The sequence below is a fragment of the Macrosteles quadrilineatus genome, unplaced genomic scaffold (assembly GCF_028750875.1).
Source record: "Macrosteles quadrilineatus isolate MER2022 unplaced genomic scaffold, UCM_ALF_1.0 Scaffold_2__2_contigs__length_208266976, whole genome shotgun sequence".
Classification (NCBI taxonomy): Eukaryota; Metazoa; Arthropoda; class Insecta; order Hemiptera; family Cicadellidae; genus Macrosteles; species Macrosteles quadrilineatus.
This window is the reverse complement of record NW_026542595.1, coordinates 151,516,040-151,542,381: the sequence shown is the minus strand read 5'-3', so window position 1 is coordinate 151,542,381 and position 26,342 is coordinate 151,516,040. Positions and strand designations below refer to the sequence as shown.

Below are 26,342 nucleotides of genomic sequence, written 5' to 3'. Positions count from 1 at the left end.
CAATTTCCTTAGGCATAGCTTTCTTTAAAAACTCATATTTTGGTTGATATAGAGATTTTGAAAAAACATAAATGTTTTTAAACCTAACACCGTTTTTATCAAAAATTAAATTAAATAGAATATTTGTTTTCCCTGAAGAGCTAGGTCCACAAATTATACAACGAATAGAGTTTGGTAATAAATCCCCATGTTTGTTCCTCTTTACACATCCTGTACCGATAAACTGGTCAAAGTTCTGCACGGTTAAATGAACATTCTGTTTCTTAAGCCGCATACTGACTGATTACTCAAATGTGCTGACAGTATGATAAATACTTGATAAGGATTTGCTATTTCTTAAAATAACAACAGATCACAGTCGCAGGTCATCAGAATGAACCCAACTATCACTATTTTTATCGTGCCCTGCCCAACGAACTAAGAGCTTATTACCCTTTCGTTTCAAAATCTTTTCCACTAAATATACATCTCCAGTCTTGGACTTACTAATTTCCTCTGTATAAAACCCACCTTTTAATATTTCTCCTTTATGATCTTGAAGAATATAAGTGATTGGTCTAGTTGGTTTGACAGCATGTATTCTAAATATCTCGTTTGTCCAATTTGGTAAATATCCTTTTTTAAACATTCTTTTCGCCTTACTAATTCTAACACTGTCCCCTACTTTAAATTTGTATACCTTTTTTGGATTTGCTGCTTCATTTATTCTGTTTAATATTTGTTTTTCATGTTTTTTCTTCACTTCTTTTGGCTTCATACCAATGGTCCGATGTTTTGTATTATTATAGGAACTAGTAATATGATCTAATATGCTTACCCATTCATAACTTCCTCTTGCTGTAAATAACTTGTACATTTTTGACTTTAAAGTTCGATTTAACCTTTCAACAATACTAGCTTTTAATTCAGAGTATGTATGATAATGATTAATTTTATACATATTCATAAGTTTATTTACATGTTTATTAAACCACTCTGTACCTTGGTCTGTTTGAAAGTTTTTCATTTTATTTTTAGCTAAAATTGGTTCTAAAGCTTTAGCCACCTCTATACCAGATTTACTTTTTAGTGGTATTGCAAAAGCAAACTTGGAAAAACAATTGATCATAGTCATTATATACTTATAGCCTTTGTTAATTTTAGAATATGGTTGCATTTCCACTAAATCTGCTTGATATAAATCGTTGAGGCCCTTAAGAGTAACTTTACGTCTGAGGTAATTTTTTCTAGCAGGCCTATGTAGTTCATCAGCAATTGCCAGTCTAGCTTCCATTGTGGAAATGACCATATTATTCTGTATTACATAATTTATGTATCATATCTAATTCAGTGATTCTCATAATGTAGATAAAACTCATACTTGCAAGAAATAATATTAGTATAAAAATCTTTTCTATTGAATCATTAATATTACAGAATATCATTTTAAAACACTTAACACTGTCCTAACATATAATTACACTCACCAAAATCTCTAAAGATACTAAATAATAATTTTGTTTACCTATATTTGACTACAATAACTATTTTTACATTACATTTTCCACTTGCATCTTAAAACATGACCGTTGAAAATGAATGATAAATTTGTGTGTTCTCATGCCCCGCTTATGGAGTCTTACATTGTTTTTTGTATCCATATGGTAAAGTGTCATGATCACCATCGTGTTTTCTCTTAGGACCTGTTATTTTGAAATCCTTTTTCTCCACAATTGTTACCACATCTCTACTCTCTGTTCTTCTAATTCTACTTTCTATAATTGGTACTGATTCACTGGTTTCACTTAAAATCATAGCTTTTAGGGATGAAAAGTTCAATTTTCTACTAGCAGACAAATTTAGGGTGATACCTTTGATTTTGCAAACTTCTCTATACTCATTTGTTACTGGGGAATAAACAACATATCCATAGGTTTTGGGACCACCAGAACAAAACTCCACAATAAATGAGCCTGGTCCATAATCTTTAGCTAACTCATCAGTCATGTCCCCTAGGTAGTCTCCAACAGGTATTTTATATAATCCTGGTCTATAGACGTAGATAACCGAGTCTGTATCATAATAGCACACTTGGTTTCCTAGTTTCTCAAGGTGTTCATATAGTTTTAGTCTGGCTTGACTTGTAGTGAAAGCTGCTAAGACCACATTGACAGTTCTTAAACATTCGCCAACTTCTTCTAAATGCTGCCAATTTACAACGACAACTTCTTCATTGATCTCTTTAATTCTGTTTACCTGGTCTACTGGACTAACTAAGAGGTTGAACAATTCCTTAGGATCCCTAGTCACTAACGTTTTGGTCTGGTTTTGCCTCTGTCCAAACTTGCCCCAAAATGAGTTGAGCATAAGTTTGGAAAGCGAGCGCATCCCTTCATTTTTCTCGATTTTGTCAGAATCTAATGAAATTCCTTCATGGTCAAAGTAGTCTTTTATGTATCGTTGTTTTTCCTCTTCTGTTTTACACCAGTCGGGATAACCTGAAGCTTCTTGCTTGGTTTTTAAAAACTTGTCGATGAATTCTGTAAATAAACCTCCATTTTCAAAAGTAGCCATTTCATATTGCCACAACTCATATCGCTCTAGAATTACGTAGCCTTTCTCTACAGCTTTTCTTATTTCCATCATAGTCCATGTTCCTACCAAAGCTCTCTCTTCCACTCCATGGTGACACTCTCCAGAAGATGACAAGTTCTCTCCACACACACGACACAAGACAAACATTAATTTATCATTCATTTTCACCGGTAATACAGGATGATAAAGATTTGTAGGGGGTAGAATTTTACATTTAAGAAGTCCTTCAGCTTCCATTCCTCTCTTTAGACATTCTTCATCACCAACAAATATCGTAGGATGTCCTACAGGAAACATACCGTATTTGCAGACCCAAGGATAGAGAGAACAAATGTCTACGTAGAATATCTGTTCTCCTTCTTCCTTCTTACACTTATAGTATGTCTTTGAGTTTCCGGTTCGGCCCCCATAAAAAGCATCCCTCGGGTTTAGTGGGATTGTGTTTAGAATCGGGATATTGTTAAGATATTGCAATTTATTTCTCTTCTTCAAATCATCAAATTCACACTCCCACATATCTATTACATCAAACTGCTGTCGTATCCTTCCTGTTCTTTCTATGGTTCTTTCGTACCGCAAGTGTAAACTGTCTGATAGATCATCTTGAAGAGGTTCTTCTCTTTTATATGGAAAACATTTCGGACATCCATGGAAATAGCAACCATAAAATTCATAAACTATTTCTCCATCAAACCCGTCAACCTTTCCAATGCCTGGAATTTTAAATTCTCGGCTGTTGCCAGCATGTTGAATCCTCACATTTCTTTTGTCCTCTTCCAAAGCCAACCACTGTAGAGCCTTTGCAGATTGGTTATCGGCAAGACGATAACCACCTATAGGAATAATACCTATGGTGTCTGGCTTGAGGAAGTTTCTTCTAAATGCTAAGTTGCAAGCACTTGCTATAGTTACTGCTTCCAAAAATGGATCTACGTTACATTCTTTTAAAAACATCGTCCTAAATTTAATACAGGCTTGAGCCAGGATGTCCACGTCTGAAATGCAATATTCTAGGATTTCTTTTTGAAAATCAAAGGTGTAGTTATTTACAACCTGCTCATTATACCATTCTATAAACTTTTCATACCCTTTTGTAAACATAGAGTCTGGACAGTAATACTTTTTGTCAGGGATAGGTCCGACATAGTTTTGGTGGCTCAAAGTATTGAAAAGATGTGGGAAGTATCCCTTCTTTTTTTCAGGGCCAAGATCGAATGATTTTGGGAGGTTTGCTAATGCCATAGGAAAATAGTTAATAGAGTCAATGAATCTTACATTATCAACTTCCATTAGGATGATTTTTGTCCCTCTTGAAATCAATTTTGGACTGTGTTTTGTCTCATTGTACACATACTTTAACAGAAATTGAAAATCAAAGCCCTGCCCATTGTGCGCAATTACACAAACGGATTTGAATTTCTTTTTTGCCTCCATTACATAGTTCATGAACATTTCTACAGGATTCACATTGAACACTCTTTGACGGATCATACAGTTTTCACAGTGAATGTCATCATCATTTGATATACATTGCCAGCAATACTGTTGGCTAACACAAAGATTTACAACATGAAGTTTTTTCTCTGGATCATCTTGAATGTTTTCATCTTGACGAGTTTCAAAGTCAAAAAATATAAATAAAAAGCTCTTTGCATTAGGTCTACTTGAATCTACTCTCATATAACATTTGTGGTTTGGATCAGTATATTTTAAACATACTTTACAAAACTGTTCTCCACACACATGGATCTGTTTTCTACCCTTGGGTCTTACAATCCGGTTACATTCCCCACACTTCTTTACAGATGAACAAATGTTTTTTTGGTGAGCAATAAAACAGGTTTGATTTTTAAAATGACGGTTACAGTCAGGACAAGTAATACCATCATGTTCCAGTTTGCAAGGCGGTGAGGTTACCATACAGGCTGAACACAATGATGAACATCTATGTTCATTTTGCTTTTCATACCCAATATGACAAGCCTCACAATAGTATTTACAGGCAAATGCTGATGTTAAACTAGTTATAACATTAAAATGACCTTCATTAAAAAGAAGGTTGATTTTTAGTTTTGCATCAGCATTGTCACCACTAAAATAGGTCTCTCTACCTCTCGTATTGTAGTTATAAACAGTTATTTTGTATTTTTTTAGATGAGACTGTAACTTTTCTAACTCTCTAATGCCAGCTCCTTCTAAAGGTATTGAAACCCTAGCTTTTGCCAACAATTTTTCAGCTCGCAACGTCTGTCTTTTACCCTTATCCTGTTTGATTGCTTTGTAAAGAGGATCATTTTTAGCATGAGCCTTTCCAACTACCAAAGCTCGAGCTAAACACAGGTTATCTATGTTTTTAATTGTAACAATTCCAATTCTACTACGACACTCTTCTGAAAAATTGTTATAGAAACCTGATCTTTTATGACCCCCAGATCCTACAGGTAGACTAACTTTAGTACACTCCACTATAAATGTATCACTAGATGTAACAGACTCTTCATTACTTTGTATAATACCCCCAAATATAGTCCACAAAACATCATCATTCACCTCCTCTGATGGTCTAAAAGCAACGTATCCAGGTTCCTTATTCTTTAAATTCAAACTTTTCAAAGTAAATCCTAAATAATCATTCGCCCCTGTACATTCACGTTTCATTTCCTCTACCAACTGAGCAAAACCACTTTTGATCCAATCAAGTTCATTATAACCAGCCGGTGGTGTATTAAATTTAAAAATGGTTTTTCTTCCAGACATTCTAAATTTTCTAACATACGTATCATGGCTTCTAACGATATGAATAGGTTCCATAGTAAAAACTACAAATATGTACTCACCATCAAACAGCCACTCGTACACTCAAAGAGAAACTAGTGAACAGCTATTGACGCAACATTTAAAACTCGCGCGCTATATAGTGTACGTCACACCCAGTTCTACCATGGGATTGGTCAACCGGAAAGCGCGCCAACTCCCCACTATATAAACGATCGTACCACCACAGTTCACAGTACACGTCTTACTTCGAAGCTACATCGTTCTACTGCTACAATCTCTTCAAGCACTTCCACACAAATTTTACGTAAGTAATTTGAACACATTTTATTAATATTTCGATCTTTAACTTTAACTTCAATTTTGTCCTGTCCTTTATATTATTGATATATTATTATTAACTACGAGGTATTATAAGTACCTTTGAAATTATTTCACCTGTTTCTTTTATTCTTCTCTGAAATCGAACTCTATCTCTAGCCACCATCTCCCAAACTGATTTCCTTTCTTCATCAGGCAATAAGTAGACATTGGTAACAAGTGGATCAGCAAAACGTACACGTTTTTTATATATATTTTCTAACATATTGATTAGGTACCAAACAATTCTTAGTTTTATAACCTATACATTACAACTGCTACTACCGATAATTATCATGCTTACACCAAGACTGTCAAGAAAGAATTAACTCTTGCTCAGACGGTACTAACTTTTTATCTCTAAAACAAATGGTTAAATACAGAAATACATTAGTTTGCAAATTGTTACAGAATATGGATAAGATGCTCAGTGAATTGGCTGAATTGGAAAAGTATGAGGGACCTCCAAAATACAGCTGTAAGGAGCTCACTGCTAAAGAAGGATACCCTATAACATCTATGAAGAGAACGGACAGCAAATTTGGACCATCAGTTGTTGCTGAGATAACCTTACCTGATGGTGGAGGACCAGCAATAACATTTCTCCCTCAGCGTTTTGTGACCCATCTCTCAGACGAGCAGATTGAAAATTTTAATAAAGGGGGGTTTCGATTGAAATGTACAGGGATGTCTGGTAGAAGCATAAATTTACTATTTTTTAAATAAAAAGAAACATTATTTGTATATGTATGCTGTAGTTTCATTCCTTAAAACCCAGATATCTCTCAAGTTTGATAAATTACATATATATATATATATATATATATAATAACAACAACAACTAATTATATTAGCAAAACTAGTGCAGTTAGTAACATATAATGGTAAACAGTTTAGATTACAGTAAAATATAAAAGATGGTATAGAACATTTTGTTATACATATTATTGCAAATTTGTAATCAACATTGATTGTTTAACCTACGCTTATAAAATAATTAAGTTGGTATCACTATGATAATAACATATAAGTCAAAGCAAATAATATACCAGAAATATTATTAGTTTGCCTGAGGGTAGGACTATGAAACATCCAAGTTGGTACAACTATAACAATAACATATTGTATAATCTGAGATGGTCACAAAATACATCAAACAGTGCCAACACACTCTGGTGGAGAAAAGCAGAACCACAATCGATTTAATACAACCATAAACAAAAACAATAGGTTTAGAGACCAGTCGACCTAGGTATCAACACACTCTGGTGGAGAAGGACGGAACCACCTTTTTTTCCCAAAACAGACGATATCAGCACACTCTGGTGGAGAAAAGCAGAACCACGATCATCTCGTGCCTAAGAAAAAAAAAAACATCCACGATACCGACCCCCGATGCCGGCCCTCGAAGCCGGCCCTCGTATACGACCTCGACACAAAGTCTAACATCGAGCGCCGTGGCTCAGTGGTTAGCGTTTCGGCTTCTCATGCCGCCGGACCAGGTTCCATCCCAGCTCCCGCCAAACACTTTTTGCCCTACTCCTTCCGCCATCTTTGTGACGTCATCGAGCTCTCGACCAATCAGAACGCGGGGCTCAATGCGGGGGATTTCTAGCAATTATGTCATTTTTATCATGATATAATTGCTTTATGTGCATAACACCATTGACTATATAACACTACTAGTGTTATATAGTCAATGATAACACCCATAGACCCCTAAATGTTAACTTTAATAAACATATTGACGAATTAGATTATTACAATACACAGCTGCTCAGTACCAGACATAATTTTGATTTCGATGTGTAGGCTACCTTTTTTCAACACGACATTTCCTTTCTTCTGCTCAATATCTGTTCTGTCATATTTATTTTCAACTCTCATTTAATGTACACTCCAGACAAATAAAATATCTTAAACTTATTTTATAATAGTTTATCCGTTATTTTTTATGGTTTATAAACATAAGTTTGGAAAGAAATTCCTGATGTCTCCAACGAAAATAATGCAATACTGTACTACTAGTGATCTTAAAATCATACGTACTTTACATAACTATTTATTAGCATAATTTTCATTACCCAATACTTTTACAAATTATGTGTTTGATTTTGGTTATAAACTATCCCCAATGAGATGGGAAGTATACTTGTATTGGTTAGTCTATGGTTAAATATTTAAGAAGTGTATAGTCAGTTCGATAAACCATTATTGGTATTTTTTTATAAGTATAAAAGAGGTGTCGGCTTGTTTGTATATTTGTTTGGCAGTGATAATCTCAGACACCAGATATACATGTAGAATTTTATAACAAGAATTCTCATTACTAAAAGACTTATAAGGTTTGTAAACAAAACTCTGTAGCAATATATTCAAGCTTATTACTAAATGCTCAGTGCACATTCATTTATCATTTTGGTTTGATTAAAATTACTATTTAACTATGGTATAATGTACCAGGTTTAAGACTTGATGGTAAAATATTCAGTTTGTATAATTTCTTTGTTTTAAAAATGCTTCTATGGTAAAATATTCTATAGAACTATGAGGTTATTTTATTTAGTCTATGATTTTGTCATCGATTATAGGAAACAAGTAAGATTAGTAGATATGAGTAGACCACACAGAGATATACCATTGCTGTATATACAAATCGAATGCTCTGCTCCCCAGAACTGTTTCAGGGGTTTCAAATTATCGGATTTAAAATGCATAACTAGCTGTTCTGAATGAAACACAATTCTGACTACTCGATTCCCGTACGTAGGACGGGCCAACAGCTTGTATACAGGGTGATTTTTAAATGAGTCCCCCCCCCCCAACTTTTTTCTACATTTCTTAAGATATCAACTCCGGACCACGTCAGATCATTATAGAGTAGTAAGTACTTTATTTTGACTGGGTATACATTTTTGTCCGCCATCTTGGATCCGCCATATTGGATACAAAGTTTTTTTTTTCAAATGTAAAGGTAGGGTTTATGTCCATTATTCCAAACTAAAATTTTACGCTGATTACAATGCCGCAAATAGTTTTTAAAAATCTTGATCCGTTCTAAAGTTATAAGGACTTTTTATAACTTTATTTTTAGCCCATTTTAACATTGTGCATTTACAAACTAAGACCATAATCTCAAAATAGTGCTGGATAAAGATAAGTATACACCACCATTCATTGTCGACCTATTTTCACTTGGTTATGACGGATGTATTTTTTTCGGCCGCCATCTTGGATCCGCCATTTTGAAATGTGACAAATTAATTTAAATATGAAGGTGGTGTTGTGACTCATCATTTTGAACTACTTTTTTATGCTGAACTCAATGCCGCAATCCATTTTCGGTTATCAAGCTTTTTCGATGAAATATTAAAATTATCTTATTTATAATTTCAATAATTCAAAAACCAAACATGCAAATGAAAAACTGATTGTGGCATTGAGTTCAGCATAAACAATTAGTTAAAAATAATGGGTCACAACACCACCTTCATATTTAAATTAATTTTTCACATTTCAAAATTGCGGATCCAAGATGGCGGCCGAAAAAGATACAGCCGTCATAACCAAGTGAAAATAGGTCGACAATGAATGGTGGTGTATACTTATCTTTATCTAGCACTATTTTCAGATTATGGTCTTAGTTTGTAAATGCACAATGTTAAAATGGGCTAAAAATAAAGTTATAAAAAGTCCTTATAACTTTAGAACGGATCAAGATTTTTAAAAACTATTTGCGGCATTGTAATCAGCGTAAAATTCTAGTTTGGAATAATGGGTCACAGCCCTACCTTTACATAAAAAAAACTTTGTATCCAATATGGCGGATCCAAGATGGCGGCCAAAAATGTATACTCAGTCAAAATGAAGTACTTACTACTCTACAATGATCTGACGTTGTCCGGAGTTGATATCTTAAGAAATGTAGAAACAAGTAGGAGGGGAACTCATTTAAAACTCACCCTGTATATTAAAACGTGACAGGGTTTTTGTATTTCACGATTCTAAATCAACCACTTAACGGATTTTCACGATTTTTGTGTTGAAAGAAAGATAATTTTGAGAACTAGGGAATATCGAAGCCATAATTTTAGTTTAGGGTTTCAGTTTTTTTTTATTTAATTTAATTTTAAAAAAGTCTAGCAGCCGACACTAACATTCTAGACTAAAGCTTTTGCTATAATACCATTTGCTTAACGTAACAGCTGTCTGGCCTATTATTGACATGGACTCTCAACTTTCCATAGCCTACCTCAAATATCAAAACTCTGCTGGACAACTTAAATTTTAAACACAACTTAATTAAGGTGACGAGTTACAACTATGTCAGACTACGTTCTAAAATTAATACTGTTTTAATTATGAATCATTTACTGCTGTACCCTTTTGGCTGTAAAAATTATGGTATCAAAATTTTGGGGATGACTATGAGTTTTTGGGGTTGGAGAGGTGCCACCCAAATGAATTAAAATTCCCCCCAATTTTGAAATTTTGATTTGTTGGTCGTGGCCTGTAAACTATATTGAAGTGCATGACATGCACAAGACATAACCAGTATAAAAGTAAACAAAAATTTCTTCTACATGAATTTATAAATTTTCATCAATCTTCAATCTTTTATCAAGTCGTCAATTTTCATGGTGTTCTTGGAAATATCAGTTGAATAATTGTGTTAGTTAAGTGCACGGAGAAATGAATCCATTTTCTGGGATCGATGTAAGAATATCTTCTCTCTTCTATTTGTAACGAATTATTTGGTACTTGTGTTGAATCTTCTTGGCATGGGTCGGGAACAACATCAGGATTATGATAAATAATTTTATTTATATTTATTCTCGTGATTGTGCCATTATTTTTAATTTTATAAATGTTATTCTTGCTCATGTTATATGTTGAAAACCAATTAGCTGTATTACACAAATTTTGAAATTTTATGTATGTTGTGTACTATGAACTTATGTTTCCTTGGATACGGATCTTAAACAAAATTATCAGTGCTGTATTATGAGCCTCTTACCTTACCTCTGAGCTATCTGTGACTGTTGTTATAGAGTTATGTGTTATGTGTTAAGTATCATAGATAAAAGGAGTATAGACATATATATATAAAGGTTACTTACAGTCTTCGCAATCCTGTTAGTTGAGCACTACGGCCGTTTCGGAGATAACTCCATCGTCGGGTGCGTAGTCATTATACACTAATCTGAGCTATTTACATATTTACATTTCTTACGTGGTTTCTTCATTTTCATTGCGTCAAGGTTAAATAAATAGTACATACAACACAAAACACGGACACGACACGAAAACATTAAGGCACGTGCACGGCTAAAAACTGACGACCGACAACCAGTCGGTCGTCAGTTTTTAGCCGTGCACGTGCCTTAATGTTTTCGTGTCGTGTCCGTGTTTTGTGTTGTATGTACTATTTATTTAACCTTGACGCAATGAAAATGAAGAAACTACGTAAGAAATGTAAATATGTAAATAGCTCAGATTAGTGTATAATGACTACGCACCCGACGATGGAGTTATCTCCGAAACGGCCGTAGTGCTCAACTAACAGGATTGCGAAGACTGTAAGTAACCTTTATATTTATTACACGCAATCTGCCACACTGATTAATTTTAAAATAGACATATATGTCTATTTCTTTTAATCTATGGTAGTATGTGTTGGTGTGTGTTACTGTGTTAGTGTTATGTGTAGGTAACACTAAGAAGAAAAAAATGTGAAATAAATTAATGTTAATATCGACATTATTTTTTTCTTTGTTACGGATACCAATCAATACTTACAGTTTTATTATAGATTCAACATGCCTGAAAGCGAAACCCTTTGTTAATATCTAAACAAAAAGAACAATATTGTAAATCTAGGCTTGTAAGAAGTTTTGACGTTTTAGAAAGGCAGACAGACATTTCAAATTTATTTTATGGTAAATAAAATATTTTAATTGTATATTTTTATTTCAATATTTCAGATGTGTCTCATTCGGATAATTAAATAAAAAAGTATATAATTTTACATAAATTAATTTGTAACAGGACAACAGTGTATTTATTTAATAATATAGTGTTACAATTAGCTTTGTAACTCTCTTATTGTGGGGGGACGTAGAGGGGGGGGGGGGGGGTTAGACTCGTCTTTTCTCTGAGCCTTCCCTTCCCACGACGGTCCGAGGTATAAAACCCCCCGCACCTTCGACACAGACATCTGTGTGTTAGCTGTGTATGTGCCAGGACTACCATGATCAAGGTAACCTACTTTCTTACAGATAATTAGCATTTATTAGTTGTAAAATCATTTATTTAATAATGAATTGTTATAAAGTTTATTTTGCTATTTTGGTAAATAAAAAAAAATCATGATTTACAATTTGCAAGAAAATAAGTTGAAATTAAGGGAGAAAATAATTCATTTCAGAAAATTTAACATGTATTGAGTGAATAAAGTAAAGGTTTTGTTTAGTTTTTTTTTTATAATACACAAAAATCAATATTCTAAAATCAACCTACAAAAGATTTTAAATTAAAGTAACCTTTGAATACCTTATTACTGTGTTTGTAATTAGGGCATTTTATGAGTAATCATAAATTTTATTATTTCGCATACTATGGTCATACATTGTAAACAGAACACATGGATTTCTTTTTACTTTTAATAGTTTTAATTCGCATTCATTATTTTTAAATACACAATTACATCATGCATTCTAAAGAAAGAAAGAAAATATTCTCTAGTTTGATGGTTTTTACATATCTAAAACTTAAGTTACATCTATTATATGATGCGTAAAAGTACTGGGTCTTATAACTTTCTTTGCGGTATAAAAACAACATCGAATTAATTAACACTGAATGGTAGTTTGATTTAATAATAAACACAACCTTGCTAATTTTACTGCTAAAAACAATACAGAGGCATTCTTATGTATTTTGCATAATAATTCATTTTGCTTGGAATTAATTAGTTCAACCCAGGGTAATTTAACTAAGTTTTAATACGAATCTATCAAAGAATAAATAATTGCTTTGCTACGCGTTTCGATCAATAATCTATGAGTGCACAAATAATACGTTGTAATTGTACGATGGCATCTCTGAAGTATCCATCCCGCACAATTATAAGGTCATACGTCTCAATGACATAACCGTAAGTTAGTTATCAGTTATCCTGAAACTCACGACGGCTTACAACTCACAACTCCTTGTGACCTTTTAAGCTAGAGGATGCTATGTTGAGAATGGTCGTGGTTACATTTGCAACTATCCTTGACCGAACCAACCACTATAGTTCTTGTAGTTGCTAGTTGCTAGTACACTACCATAGTTACTAGATTACATTCTTTGAAGAAAGTATTGAGAAGTCTATACTACGTATAGAGAGAATAAGGAGTAAAGCAATCTGTAGACGAATATGAAGTTAAAAAGGATTGTAGAAGGAACTAGAAAGAAATTCTGCATAGAATCCAAAGTTACTAAATTTGAAAACTAATTGAAAATAAAGAAGTCTGCAAAACAAACTTAAGAAAAGAACACTGAGAAAAAACTAAAGTAAAGAAGTTTGTTGCTCAAACCGTATCGGAGACTGCTTGCGTTTTGGAAATACCGTAACGGTTTCATAGTTCTTTAGTAACATCGTTCTAAACCCATTTTTTCCGAATTTGCACAAAGGAGGGAATATACTATGCAATTGCCATTTGTTTCTTGATTATTTAATATGCCAGGTATATTAATCTTGATTTGAAGGAAACTAATTTGTATATTGTCAAAGACGTTTTCACAACTTATCTGAGCAAACATAAACAGACTTTTATCAAAATAAGTTGAATTTTGTCTCTAAAATCAATGGTAGATTTGTAACTACACCATATACAGTAGTATATACAAAGTACAAAATTTCCCTTACGCGTCTTCACACCGTTGCAAATATTAAGTTAGTGGCTTGTATTATATAAATATTGAAATTGGGTGTGTACCGGTACTTATTTTATTTAAAAACGTATTTTTATTTGTTAAGTCATATTCCAAGGTTTTACAAGGTTACAAAGACCAACTAAAGGTTATATGCACTTTAAAGTGTATAACGGACATTATATGCGGCTCTGGCAGCGATCTTAGTTTGCGTGTTGCGGGGTCAAGCCAGTTATTAATTCGTGTGATTGAATAAGCACTTTCTCCTTATTACAATCGGTCCGCCCACTTTTTGTAATATCCTTATCAGATGAATCCCAAGTCTTCCGCAATAGAAACACAGTCTCAAAGTTCTTTCAGCCTTTTCTTGTATGAGATATTTGTTCATAAAACGACATCGAGGATAAAGTATTAATCCAAGATTAAGATATGTATCAAAACTAGATATTAAAATAGTTATTAAACTAGCACATAAAAAAAAAAATATTGAACTATAAAAAATTTCATAAGTTGTAGTGGTCCAATTTAAGGTCCTAATTTGTGATTTTAGAGAAACAGGGCTTGTTTTAAGGATTAGCAAGAATTGCATCGGGTTTGAGATACAGTATTAAGAAATGTTTCCGAAAATTTGCATTATTTGGAAGAAGCTATTACTGTAGGTGGAACGGTAAGACCTAGACTCAGGATCGATTTACTTTTTTATTTTGGTGTCCCCATAGGCAAAACAAATATATAAATATTTTGTGTCCGTGTACTTAGTCTGATTTCGATGAAATTTGGCATGAAGGTTTGGTACACTTTTATGGTTTTGTGAACCAGCAACATCGGGACATTAGAACGGGATGTTATGGTGTTTGAAATCTAAAAAACATTATGTTGCTAAAAACATTGTTATAAAATGCCCGATTTGCATTACTTTCCCTTCATAATATTCTTGACATAATATGACATATCTATAAGTAGTAGGTAAACAAAGCAAAAAATAATTAACAGCAACAAGTCATGTTGGGTTAGTTGAAACTACATACTATTATTCATTAAATGATTCTCATATCAAACAAATAAAAGGCCTCTGGATATAAACAAAGCTTAAAGTAGGAAGGCTTCTGTGGTTACATTTAAAGACAATATCGTTGTGTTATGAGTAAAACCACTCGATTCTTTAATGGATTGTGAAATAAAGGGCAACTATGTCGTGTGCTCGCGTTTCAGTGCCACTACTGCAGTTATAAACATTCTATAAATAATAAAGTCAATGATATTAATGCAGTTCGTGTACTGTACCGGCTCACTCTTTGCATGATTTGGATGCAAGCACACTTCTCTGAGGTCCATGTGGAGAGACATAGTAAAATGTGGCCACTGACCTCTAAAAGATTAAGTAATAGCTCGCAAAACGATCCAAGCTGAAGGTATCGGCGTAGTTAAAAACCTCTCTTTGTTACAGTTGTGTATACTTTTGGCACTGGGATGCGCCGGAGCCCTAGCTGTAACGCAGGAGCAGCTCGCCCAGTATGTTGCGGCTCAGCAGACCGCAGGAGCGCCCAGGGCGCGACAGGCGTACGCCCTACACCAAGCCGAGGAGGCAGGGGACGACGCCTACCAGACCGCTGGTAACGCAGCCTACATCAAGGCGGGGGATGCGGCTTACCAGACCGCTGGCAACGCAGCTTACCTAAAGGCGGGGGATGCGGCCTACCACACCGCTGGCAACGCAGCCTTCGCCAAGTCTGGCAGCGCAGCCTACATCAAGGCTGGCAACGCAGCCTACATCAAGGCGGGGGATGAGGCCTACCACACCGCTGGCAACGCAGCCTATGCCAAGGCTGGCAACCCAGCCTATATCAAGGCTGGTAACGATGCCTACCAACAAGCATACAACACTGCCTACCAGGTATGTCTGATGAAGTGATTATTATTTATTAACTTAGTTGTAGACGAGGTTGTCAACCTAAAATTCTCTTAGGTCTTCTCCTCCAATAAAAATTCTCATAAAAAGTTCTTCCTGTACGTATATTTTTTTACTTCGCCCCGAGAAAGATTTCACAGAGTGATCGTTGTAAAATATCGATAGCATTCTGAGTAATAAAGCAAGAAATGTTACTTCTTGAAATTGAGTCATGTTGAATTCTTTGGTTGCTGACTTTACCACAAGTTTGAATGACGAAAAACTAATAAATTGTAGAATTAATTAGAACCCTTTCAATATTTTTCTTTACTGAGAGAATGGTTCAATTACAAGGCACAGTAGGCCTATTGTTTTGCTTCTATACAATCTATATATTGTTTTGTATCTACCCCCCCCCCCCCCCCAATTATATAGGCTTACAATGATGGAACGCATTCTGTCAAGCCGCCGGCAGGTCTTGCCATCGCATCTTCTTTTCTCTGCAAATCTTTACAACAAATTGTTTCCAAACAAAAGTATCCTCTCCATGAGAAAGCAGTTCTTAATAAAGCTTAGATGAATTGAGACCTTGAATGACTAGAATGTAAAGACTTTTTTGTTTGTACTGGCAATGAACTTTACAATTCAATCAATGATTCTACTAAGGGAAATCTGTGTTTTAACGACATCTTGAATATTACTAGAAGAAGGAAAAGGCGAATAATTATCAAATATGGGGCCATAACCACCATACTAAATTCTTCGTCCAACGAGTTATAAATTTTAAACTGTTCCATTTGTATTTCATACTGAAATACACTAGTAACTCCAGTATTTTACTTTTTGTACTGTAATGTATTTCTTCCTTCCTCTTGCAGCAGGCAGCGTCTGCCTACCAGCCAGCCCAGCCCGCTCCTCAGGCTAGCAGCTACAAGTCCTTCAGCTCCAGCGTCGGCTCCCAGCCTCAGCCTGTTTACTACAGGCCCGCACCCCAGTACAGCGCTCAGCCAGCGCCTGCACCCCTTCAGTACCGCAAAGTTCGCCCTCTAGCAGCCGACCCTGAGAAGGAACCTGAAGACTATGACGTGAGTAGCTTGAACTTTCCGTGGCTACTCAAATCGTGGTATTTTAAAATATACCCCAGGCTATGAAACGTATCATCGGAGGCTACAGTATTTCCCGTACACCATGAGCCTCAGTGCCTTAAAAGAAAACAGTTTAATTAGAAATTTAGTGTAAATGACTTTAGCTTTGTAAAGATTAGCTTTGAACATTTATTTCAAACCACATGAGTGTTTGATCGAAACGCGAATCTGTCTATAGTAAACATATATTTTACCGGTCAAGATTTGGAACGAACCAGGGTGTCCTAGCATATAACATACCTGCGAAAAAAGGAGCTCCTGTTACTATAACGAATACAGTGTAGAATTGATTCACTCCCGACACCCTATGAGAGAAACTTCTATTTGTCGACGTTTTCTGTTCAAAGTCAAAATGAGTCAATGTTACCTTGACCAGTAGTTTGACTAATATAATTTTCCTGCTATGTGCAAGAAACACTATAGCGGGGTTACCTATATAACAAGCCATTTAATCGTTTCTAACACCTTGAGAATTTTGTTGAATTTCGTCCAACAGTCTCCACAAGCCTTAATGAGATAGGCAATAGTTTTTAGGTTTTTATAGGCACATAACACATAACACACCTCTCAGTTGGTTTAGGTAAACGTCAAAATAACATAATTATAACTCGCGAATTTTAGCACAGTTTCTTCAGCTTCAGTCGCATAGTTTCTAGTCGACCTTTAACGTTGCGTCAGTGGTCGCCACCGTCATACATCACTCTGACAGAAGATGGTTGCCCTTTAGACGTCTAGACCGGGGTAATTCGGGCCACAAATCTTGATCTTCGTGGTTTGTGATGCAACAACGGATTCTACACCTAGAGTAGATGATGTACTGCATCCACAAGAACATAAGATTCGTGCTCGACACAGTTAATTTATATATTATAAAAGATCGGAATTGTAAAGACTTTCTAAGAATAAATTCAAGGCCCTGTCTGATTTGAGGAAAACTTTAAATGTCACTGTCAGCGATGGACGTAACAAGTAATTTGCTCTGTATGACCCACACAGCACTACATTATCCCCAGGATGACAGGATATCGTATACTATGTGTCGACGTCGACACATACACTCATATGATATAAGAGTTGCATACCGGTACAGTATTGTATTTTAAATTTGTCTTCCTAAAAGTATTGAGTTTGGAAGCACTAGCTTAGTCCACGAAACACATATAAAAAGCTATATAAATGAGCAATAATATTATTATCTTATTTGCTAGGTTTGTAACAATTATTTCACATAACAGTATCACCCAATACTTAACTTATCACCAAATACACAAAGGCCAAAATACAATCTAAGTTCACTTTAATACTTCTGACACCTTAAACATTGTCAGCAAAATACAAACAATCAAACAGTCTCCACAAGCCTTAGTGAGATAGGCAATAGTTTTTAGGGTTTTATAGGCACATAACACATAACACTCCTCTCAGTTGGTTTAGGTTTAGGTAAACGTCAAAATAACATAATTATAACTCGCGAATTTTAGCACAGTTTCTTCAGTCGCATAGTTTCTAGTCGACCTTTAACGTTGCGTCAGTGGTCGCCACCGTCATACATCACTCTGACAGAAGATGGTTGCCCTTTTAGACGTCTAGACCGGGGTAATTCGGGCCACAAATCAAATTTAAAGTTGTGTCTAAAAAATCTAAAAATAAATTTTCATCACCTTAACATTGAATTTGTCTGAGGCAAATGTATAACTAAGCCCCTATATTTTACAAACAAATCCCGCTTGGAATGAAGCTGAGCCCCTTTACATTGATTTGATCGTAGGTCTACCAATTTATGAAATCCAAAAAATTACAAAACTAATACCACGTTAGAACTACCAAACTTTTTTTATGAAAAATTCAAAATCCACAGTTCTAACGTTCAAAAGACTCTCAAAGTTTCGATATTTTAGAGAAGAAGAATAAATCGCATAGAACGGCCAACAGCCACCACAGAATATCCACATAGGTACTCTAATGTGACTCAACTATCGTGTTCCCTGGCCAACTATCACGAGTCCGTGACCTCACTGACGTCGGGTTACGTTTCCCAATGTCAACAGAGTTCCCACAGTGAAAGCATTGCGATCAGCACTTGCGCAATGGAGAAATGTATTGCGCAAGCACAGTATCGCTACCTAGCAGCGCAGCGCATGCACCATCCGCGTCCCGATATGGCGTTGTCTGCTGATAGGTGATACTTGCGTAATGTTATATTCATGGATGTATAGTTGTCTATATGTACACCTTACTGCATTGTTTCGAAGAGTTGTTTTGTTGATTCTCTAATTTCATGAAAACTATCCACCACATTCATGAAACGAACTTAATAATCTAAACCTAGTAAATAAACCTAAAATGACATACAAAATGATTGAGGCATTATGATATACTTGTGCTTCTTCTCTAATACATAGAAACACTCTTTTAAAATTTTAGTTCAACGGACTTTCTTAAGTGTTCTGGCTATCCTACGTTTCTGGAGGCCAAAGGACCAACCACTTTTTCCACTTAATGTGCAAAGGCACAAAGAAACTAAACTGAGCACAACTATACACACAATGAAGCTAAAAATAGTTGTGCTTAGTTTTAGTTACAATGTGTTTAATGCTTGTCCTCTGTTATCATAATTAAGGAGAAAAGCATCACGTGGTAAATGTAACTTATTAAATGGATACTTAATAAGAGAAACACAGTTCATTTTTACAACAGGATAGGAAGTCTACACTTACACTATTCATTCAAAGTTGATGCTACGACTAATAACACGAAAGAGGTGTAGCTAATAAAATGCATGTGGTGGTCAAGCAACGTAATTTTTCGATAAAGGCTGATCCACCAAGTAAGATCTTAATCTAAATTACTACTACACGTACTCCAAATGACATTTTATTTGTTTCTCGTGACCACGAATGACGCAATAGTCCTGTAGCCATACTGATACAGTTTACAGGGTTCGGGCCCGCCCACGGAAGTGAGAGAAAGGTTGCGAAACGAGTGTGATATTTCGATGGGAACAGTGAAAGGAGTGTCATAACCAAGTAATAAGTTAGCTCCACTTACGAGGAAAATAGATTCCCTTGTAGCAACACATCGTTTTCGACTGAATTGATCTGTCAGATAATGTTTGGCTCAGTTTGGTTACATCGTATTCTTTACAATTTCTTTCTAGGAATATCTATGAGTGTGATTGGCTTTGTATAGGTACATGTTTAGGTGCATAATCAATGGTGTTATTTTTAAGTTATTAGTAAATTGAAAGATATTCTTGGCAAATGCTTGTTTGCTTACGCAGGCTGTTAAAAAGTCTTGTAGATTTACCATAAATTTTGCCAATTTTCAAGAGTTTCATCTATGACATTTACGTTGTCGTAGACGCAACAAGGTATGCCTTTTAACATTCGTAGTTATTGCTCACATTCCTTGTCGTCCCGTTTACACGCAGGCTCTAGGCCTACTCCATTCACTTACTTTACCAACAAGGAATGTGTTCCAATTAACAGCTAGTCACTTACATAACGATTACATGAGGGACCACCAAAGGCCTCTGTCCGCAGAGAAAGTTACACAACTTTCCCTATACTTGCACTTCCGGTCACTCTCCTGACCACGTGATCTCGGACAAAATCTGTACCAAGGTCGTTTCCGTTTTGAGCCGGTTTAAAAGACTGGTCTTTATATAATTGTCACGAAAGAGAACTGCCTGTAGGATCCGGTCACAACTAAAGGAAAAGAAACGATCTTTTGGCAATGATCTTAAAAGTAAATTATTTTCTTGGTGCAAAAATGTATTCAACCAATGTATAAATATAGGCTAATCGTTGAGTCCATAGCTTAGTGAGTAAAAAATGTTATGATAACAGTTTTTAAACTACTTAAAATTTGTTTTGAAAGCGCCAGATTACTCTGCACCTTTGGCTCCTCATTTTTCTTTTAGTTACATTCCTGATTATGAAATATATCCTGTATCCTCCTGTATATGACGTATGAATGCATATGATACCTCTGTATTCTGATTCTATTTTTATGGAAGGAATAGTGGCCAATGGGTTTTTTGCAACTTATGCCAATGAGTTAAAACTGAGAAACTGAAAACGGTCAAGGTAAACAAATGTTGTCCAATGTGCGGCAGTCTGTTAAACTTTTAAGGGTGTTTGGTCAAAAATTGTATGTGTCTTATCTTTTGTTATTGTTCAGTTTAAAAATTTGAGATACAAATGTTATAATATTTATTTTGAATATTAAGCGAGATATGGGCTTTATAATAGTAAAATTTTCTTCTTTGGTACCAGTTCACAGGGAGAATGGGTAATGCGATTCTCACCAAAATTGGCATTCAGGTGTGGAAAAATACGACAACAATCACTAGCTATTTATAATTATATATTTTTTATTTTGTTTTATATAAACAAAATTAACATTTTTTTAAATGTTCAAAATAGCTGTTTGTTTTTGGGGAAAATTTATCTGTATGTCGGAATTTAAAAAAATGTGATATGTTAACTCGTTTGGGCTGTGTACCTTTGATGCCTTGCGCTGTAGGAGCACTACTCGTTGAGAGTGTGTACACTAACAACGGGGCTTTAGAATAAAACGATAAACATATTCTTTCAATGTTAAAAGATGTTAATAATTACGTGATGTTAAAGTATTCTACAGCCCCGGTGTTAGTATACACACTCTCAACGAGTAGTGCTCCGACAACGCAAGTCATCAAAGGTACAAACTCACGACCCAAACGAGTTGACATATCAAATTTTTTTTTTAATTCCAACATACAGATAAATTTCCCCCCAAAAAAACATAAAAATTAAAAATAATGTTAATTTAAAAATTTTTTATAAAACAAAATTAAAAAAAAATATAATTATAAAAAGCTAGTGATTATTATTTTATTTTCTACACCTGAATGCCAATTTTGGTAAAAATCGCATTACCCATTCTCCCTGTGAACTGGTACCAAGATGAACATTTTACTACTGATGACATTTTTATTTTGAATACTAAGCAGGATATGTCATTTTACCATAAAACCCCCTTAAAATAACAGAAAAATCGGATTTTCCCAAAAATTGCCCAACGATTTTGATAAAAATTTAGCATGTTATAATCCTTTAAATTCTGAACAAAATTGTACAAATCTCATTTGAGTATACAGTTATTTACTCTCACCACTTACACATGATAAAGGTTTTTGACAAACTTATGGGAGAAAGTATGTGTCAGAATGCTGATACCGTTTATTTCTTATATATATTTGTATCTCTAATTTTTTGTACAATCATTGAACAATAATAAAAAATCAGACATGAAAATTTACGACCAAACACCCTAAAGTGTGTCTGTCAACACTTTCAGATCTTACGCAATGAACCTTCTTGGGGCCTTCTGCTAGGTCCTTTCACTTTAACCCTTAACACATCCTGTTAATAAAAAAAAATTTAAAAATGTGTTAACCTATATTTTCTTTCTAATACAATTGATCAAGCGTGCTCATAACATTGACAAATATGTGCAGCCCAACCCAGCGTACCAGTTCTCTTTTGACGTGAAGGACGATGAGTTCACCAACTACCAGAATCGCAAGGAGCAGAGGGAAGGAGACAAGATCTCAGGCAGCTACAGTGTGGTGGACAGTGATGGCTACATTAGGACTGTCACATACACAGCCGACCCCAAGGAGGTAATACACATCAACATCATTGAAAGTTGTAATATCCAGAGATATAACCTTACTACTCCTGAACATGAAATGTTAATGGTTGTTGATGACAGTAGAACACTGAAAAGTAAGAATACAACTATTGTCAGCAATTTGTTTTATTAAAAAAAGTGCTGTATTGAAGTTTTAAATGAAATCCCCATTGAAAATGGTACTTCTAGTCAATTTGATGAAAAGCTAGTTAAGTTGACAGGGACAATTGTTACAATAATGACTTAAAACCAAGATATTTAGATAAATTCGACCCCTTTAAGATCTTTCCAACCTCCTAAAAGCTCATGGTATCATATCAAAATTGAGCTTGTAGTGTCACATCTAGACACTATACAGTATTAATTTTTTTTTCTTTGATAAAAGTACAATCTTAAAATGGTAGTATATCATAGTAAAATATATTACTTCTCAAGCTTTCTTTTATAATCTTTTTAATAAAAAGTAAGTTTGTATTCATTAAGTTTACAAATATAATCGATGGTGTCCCTAAGCAAACAATTATATTATAACAGATTGGGTCATTAGTGCATTAAATGTACAGGGTGTTTCAAAAAGAATCGAATGAGAGTATTAGTTTTCAAATTATAAACCTGCAAAATTGAATAATTTTGCAGGTTTATAATTTGAAAACTAATACTCTTATGGACATGAGGTTAATTATACATTAAAGAGTAACTAATAAAGTTTTTTACATACCATTTACAGATGCTCAATATGGCCCCCTTTAGATGCACAGCATATGTGCAACTTGCAATAAAAATTTACTTGGGTGGATAAAAGTTGTGAAAACAATTGAAAATAAATGCCAATTTTTGAAAGAAGGGTGTTTTTTGGAGGTGAAGGGGTGCGATTATCGGAAAACTCCTAAGAGTGTCTTGTAAAAAATTTAATTCCCAACCATGAAAATTCTTTCAAATCTTTGCTATCTCTTACCACGTTCTAGTTATAGCAGTTTAAAAAAAACCTGTATTGTCGTTTTCAGATGTCAGCTATTTTTGATTTTTGGGGGGTTGCAATTTGAAAATTGGACTTTTGGATATTTTCTGTGAAACTCTATAACTTCCTTTTTCTAACGGTATATTGTTCGATCAAATCGGATGCATAGATGAGTAGGTAGCTATGATTTTTGTTTAATAGGATGATGATTTTTTAAACACACCCTGTAGTATCAGTTCCACCAAAAACAATACTCATTGTTGTGGTTTGCCCCTGAGCTAGTAAGACAAATATAGGTAATAATAGTGGTTTCCGAGCTGGGACGAATAAACAAGGTAAATAAATCACTATTAATACAAAAACATTAACTGAGAAATGTGGATTCTATCACTCATTATAATTATAAACAAAGGGAATTTTTAACTCTACAGTACCCTATAAGATTAATAATCTACACAACCCCTTCAAAAATTGGCATAGAATATGAGCCTGCATATCTTGACTGGCAATAGATTTTTAAATGGTATAAGTAGTTTATTGCAGTACCAAAGTCAAGGTCAATACTAAGCTAAAATATTGAGAATCCTGTTCTGCAGCATTACTTGAACAATGAACATAGGATCTCATGACAGTGAACATTGCAGGGTTTCAAGGCTGAGGTTAGTCGAGAGCCAACAGAAATCAGAGTGAAGCTCCCTCAGCCACCTGCAGCTCTGCCTCAGCAATATCAGCAGATTCCTCAGCAGCTTCTACGCAAGCAGCAAACACAACAGTATCTAGAGGTAGGTACTTTTCTTCATGATAGTTCTTGGAAGCAATAATATAATTTGATCCCCAACACAAAAATAATTTTTGTTCAAGAAAAGAGATTAGTTGAGTAAGTATTCATAGAATTTGTGTTTACCCACAATAGTTGGATTAGGAAACCAGAAAATAATGTTACATGATTCTTTTAAACTGAAATGAGTAAAGAGAATAGAGATTTTTCAGGTTTTTTGTTAGTTAAAAACCAACAAATATTTCATAAAATTTGACAAACTCAACCAACTCAAAACAATTATAACACTCATGAAAAGAGCACTTTTTGCTAGTGAAATAACTTTTATAATTTTTTCCTCGAGATCGTTTAGTTATAACACCGATCTAGTAAGATACGCCTAACTAATAAAATTCTGGCTGTTATAGTCTATGTAATCTTGAGATACCTCCTTTGATCAACAATAAGAAAATACAATCAGGACAAAAAGAAGAACTCTTCAGTATCCAATCAATACGTATTCCAAAACAAACTGCACGATGAAAGGTTACAGACAAAAGAAATCTGAATTGTACTGGAATTATAAGAAAACACTCTAAACAGAAATAAATGTCATTCCAGGCTTCTTCACCAGCAGTAGCGTCACCCCAGTACAGGCCACAGTCAGTAGCCTATGTTGCGCCCCAGTACGCAGCCGCCCCACAGTACGGAGCAGCCCCACAATACGCCCAGGCTGCACCCCAGTACGTAGCCAAGGCGGCCCCAGCGGCCTCAGGCCTGGCAGCCTACTCAGGTCAGCACCGCCTAGCCGCACCTGCCAAGCCTAAGGCCTCAGCCATCGGCTACGCACAGCAGCCAACAGGCAGCTCGCCCATCCTCTACCAGGCGTACCAACCTTGAAACTATAAAGACTGCATTTGTAAATAGTATACGCTGCCTTACAGTTGTTGATAAGGGCACTAGTTGTGAAGTGTTGTTGATTGTGTTTGAAGAGTTAAGTCATGTTAAAACCAGGATCTGTGTTGGAGTGAAGAGAAAAATGATTGTTAAATCAAAAGGTTTAAAAAAATGTAATGACTTGAGTCTATTTGCCATTCGATCAAAATATTTGTACTTTATTTATATATGACGTAGTATTAACAAGTGAATGCTGTAAATGTTCCTGATTCTGAATTACTTAAGGAAATAAATATTTTCACAATAATCCAGTGTTTTTAACCACCGCAAAGTTAACCTGCAAGAGATTATGTAATGATTGTCTCTACAATTTGTATTGAATGTAATGTGAATAATACCACAGTTAAGGTGGGAATAAGAATAAAATAACCCTGCCGCAGCAAACCTGCCGACTAAGCAAATTTCCAGTTGCCTGAATTGATTTTCAATTAGGCTAAATGTATTTAATTAACATTAGGGTTTATGAGTACATAGGCTTGCTGCTACAGTGAGGGTAAAATAAGTGTTTTTTTAGTAAAATATTAATAACTTATCCTTAACCAATAATTGTACAAAACACGTTGATATTTGTTTTTCTAAGCTCTTTAAAAAGTTCTGGAGAGAAATTGGGAAATGTTATGTTTAGAGGGTCAAAAATTAGAAAAAAATGACTAGAACTACAAAAGTTACTTCTTATTTTTTCATCTAGAATAGTAAACTACATAATAATGGTCAGATATCAACAGATTTAAAAATGTGGAACAAGGGAGGGAATTATTTAAAACTCTCCTATGTCCTCTTAAAGTGAAAGCACTTGAAAATTAATTGGAAATACGAATAGTTCCAACAAATCAATTATGTACAGTAGACTCCCTCTCATCCGGACACCTTTTAACCGGACTTCAGTTGACGGAAATGACATCTCTTTATCCGGACAATTATTATCGGCACATTGGTTTAACCGGAATAGATCGGCAGGAAGTGGGCGGTAGTGTAACGACTGTTCTCGTGGGAAAGATTTGAGACCATAGTGATCACATGTCTAAATACAATGCTCTCCTAGATTTAAGTCGAATAAACGGTCCATTGTAATGAGTTTTTGGGGACGTCGGCTTAACCGGAAAAACCGTTATCCGGACTGGCCTCGGTCCCGAGGAGTCCGCATAAGAGGGAGTCTACTGTACTTACTGTATAAAGATCTTAAGCCCTGTACATCAATAAATATCTACACCAATAAATAGAAGAAACTTGGCAAAACCCACATTTAAGTTAAAATTGAAATTACTGAGGACAAAAACAGATGCGTTGAATAAATTCCTGAAGTCTTAAGTGTCAACTCTTCAAATCTGATGC

General features: G+C 34.9%; 2 protein-coding genes across 2 annotated transcripts; one reads left to right on the top strand and one right to left on the bottom strand.

Annotated features, from left to right (window-relative positions):
- Positions 1-1,608: 1,608 nt before the first annotated feature.
- LOC128985032 (uncharacterized) lies at positions 1,609-3,528 on the bottom strand. Its single transcript, XM_054404407.1, has one exon. It carries the CDS (start codon positions 3,526-3,528, stop codon positions 1,609-1,611), a length of 1,920 nt encoding a protein of 639 aa, XP_054260382.1.
- An 8,361-nt stretch (positions 3,529-11,889) lies between these two features.
- LOC128988035 (uncharacterized) lies at positions 11,890-25,257 on the top strand. Its single transcript, XM_054409208.1, has 6 exons — positions 11,890-11,968; positions 15,074-15,520; positions 16,393-16,599; positions 22,163-22,327; positions 23,941-24,078; positions 24,675-25,257. Exons 1-6 carry the CDS (start codon positions 11,960-11,962, stop codon positions 24,951-24,953), a joined length of 1,245 nt encoding a protein of 414 aa, XP_054265183.1. The 5' UTR covers positions 11,890-11,959; the 3' UTR covers positions 24,954-25,257.
- The last annotated feature ends 1,085 nt before the right edge of the window (positions 25,258-26,342 follow it).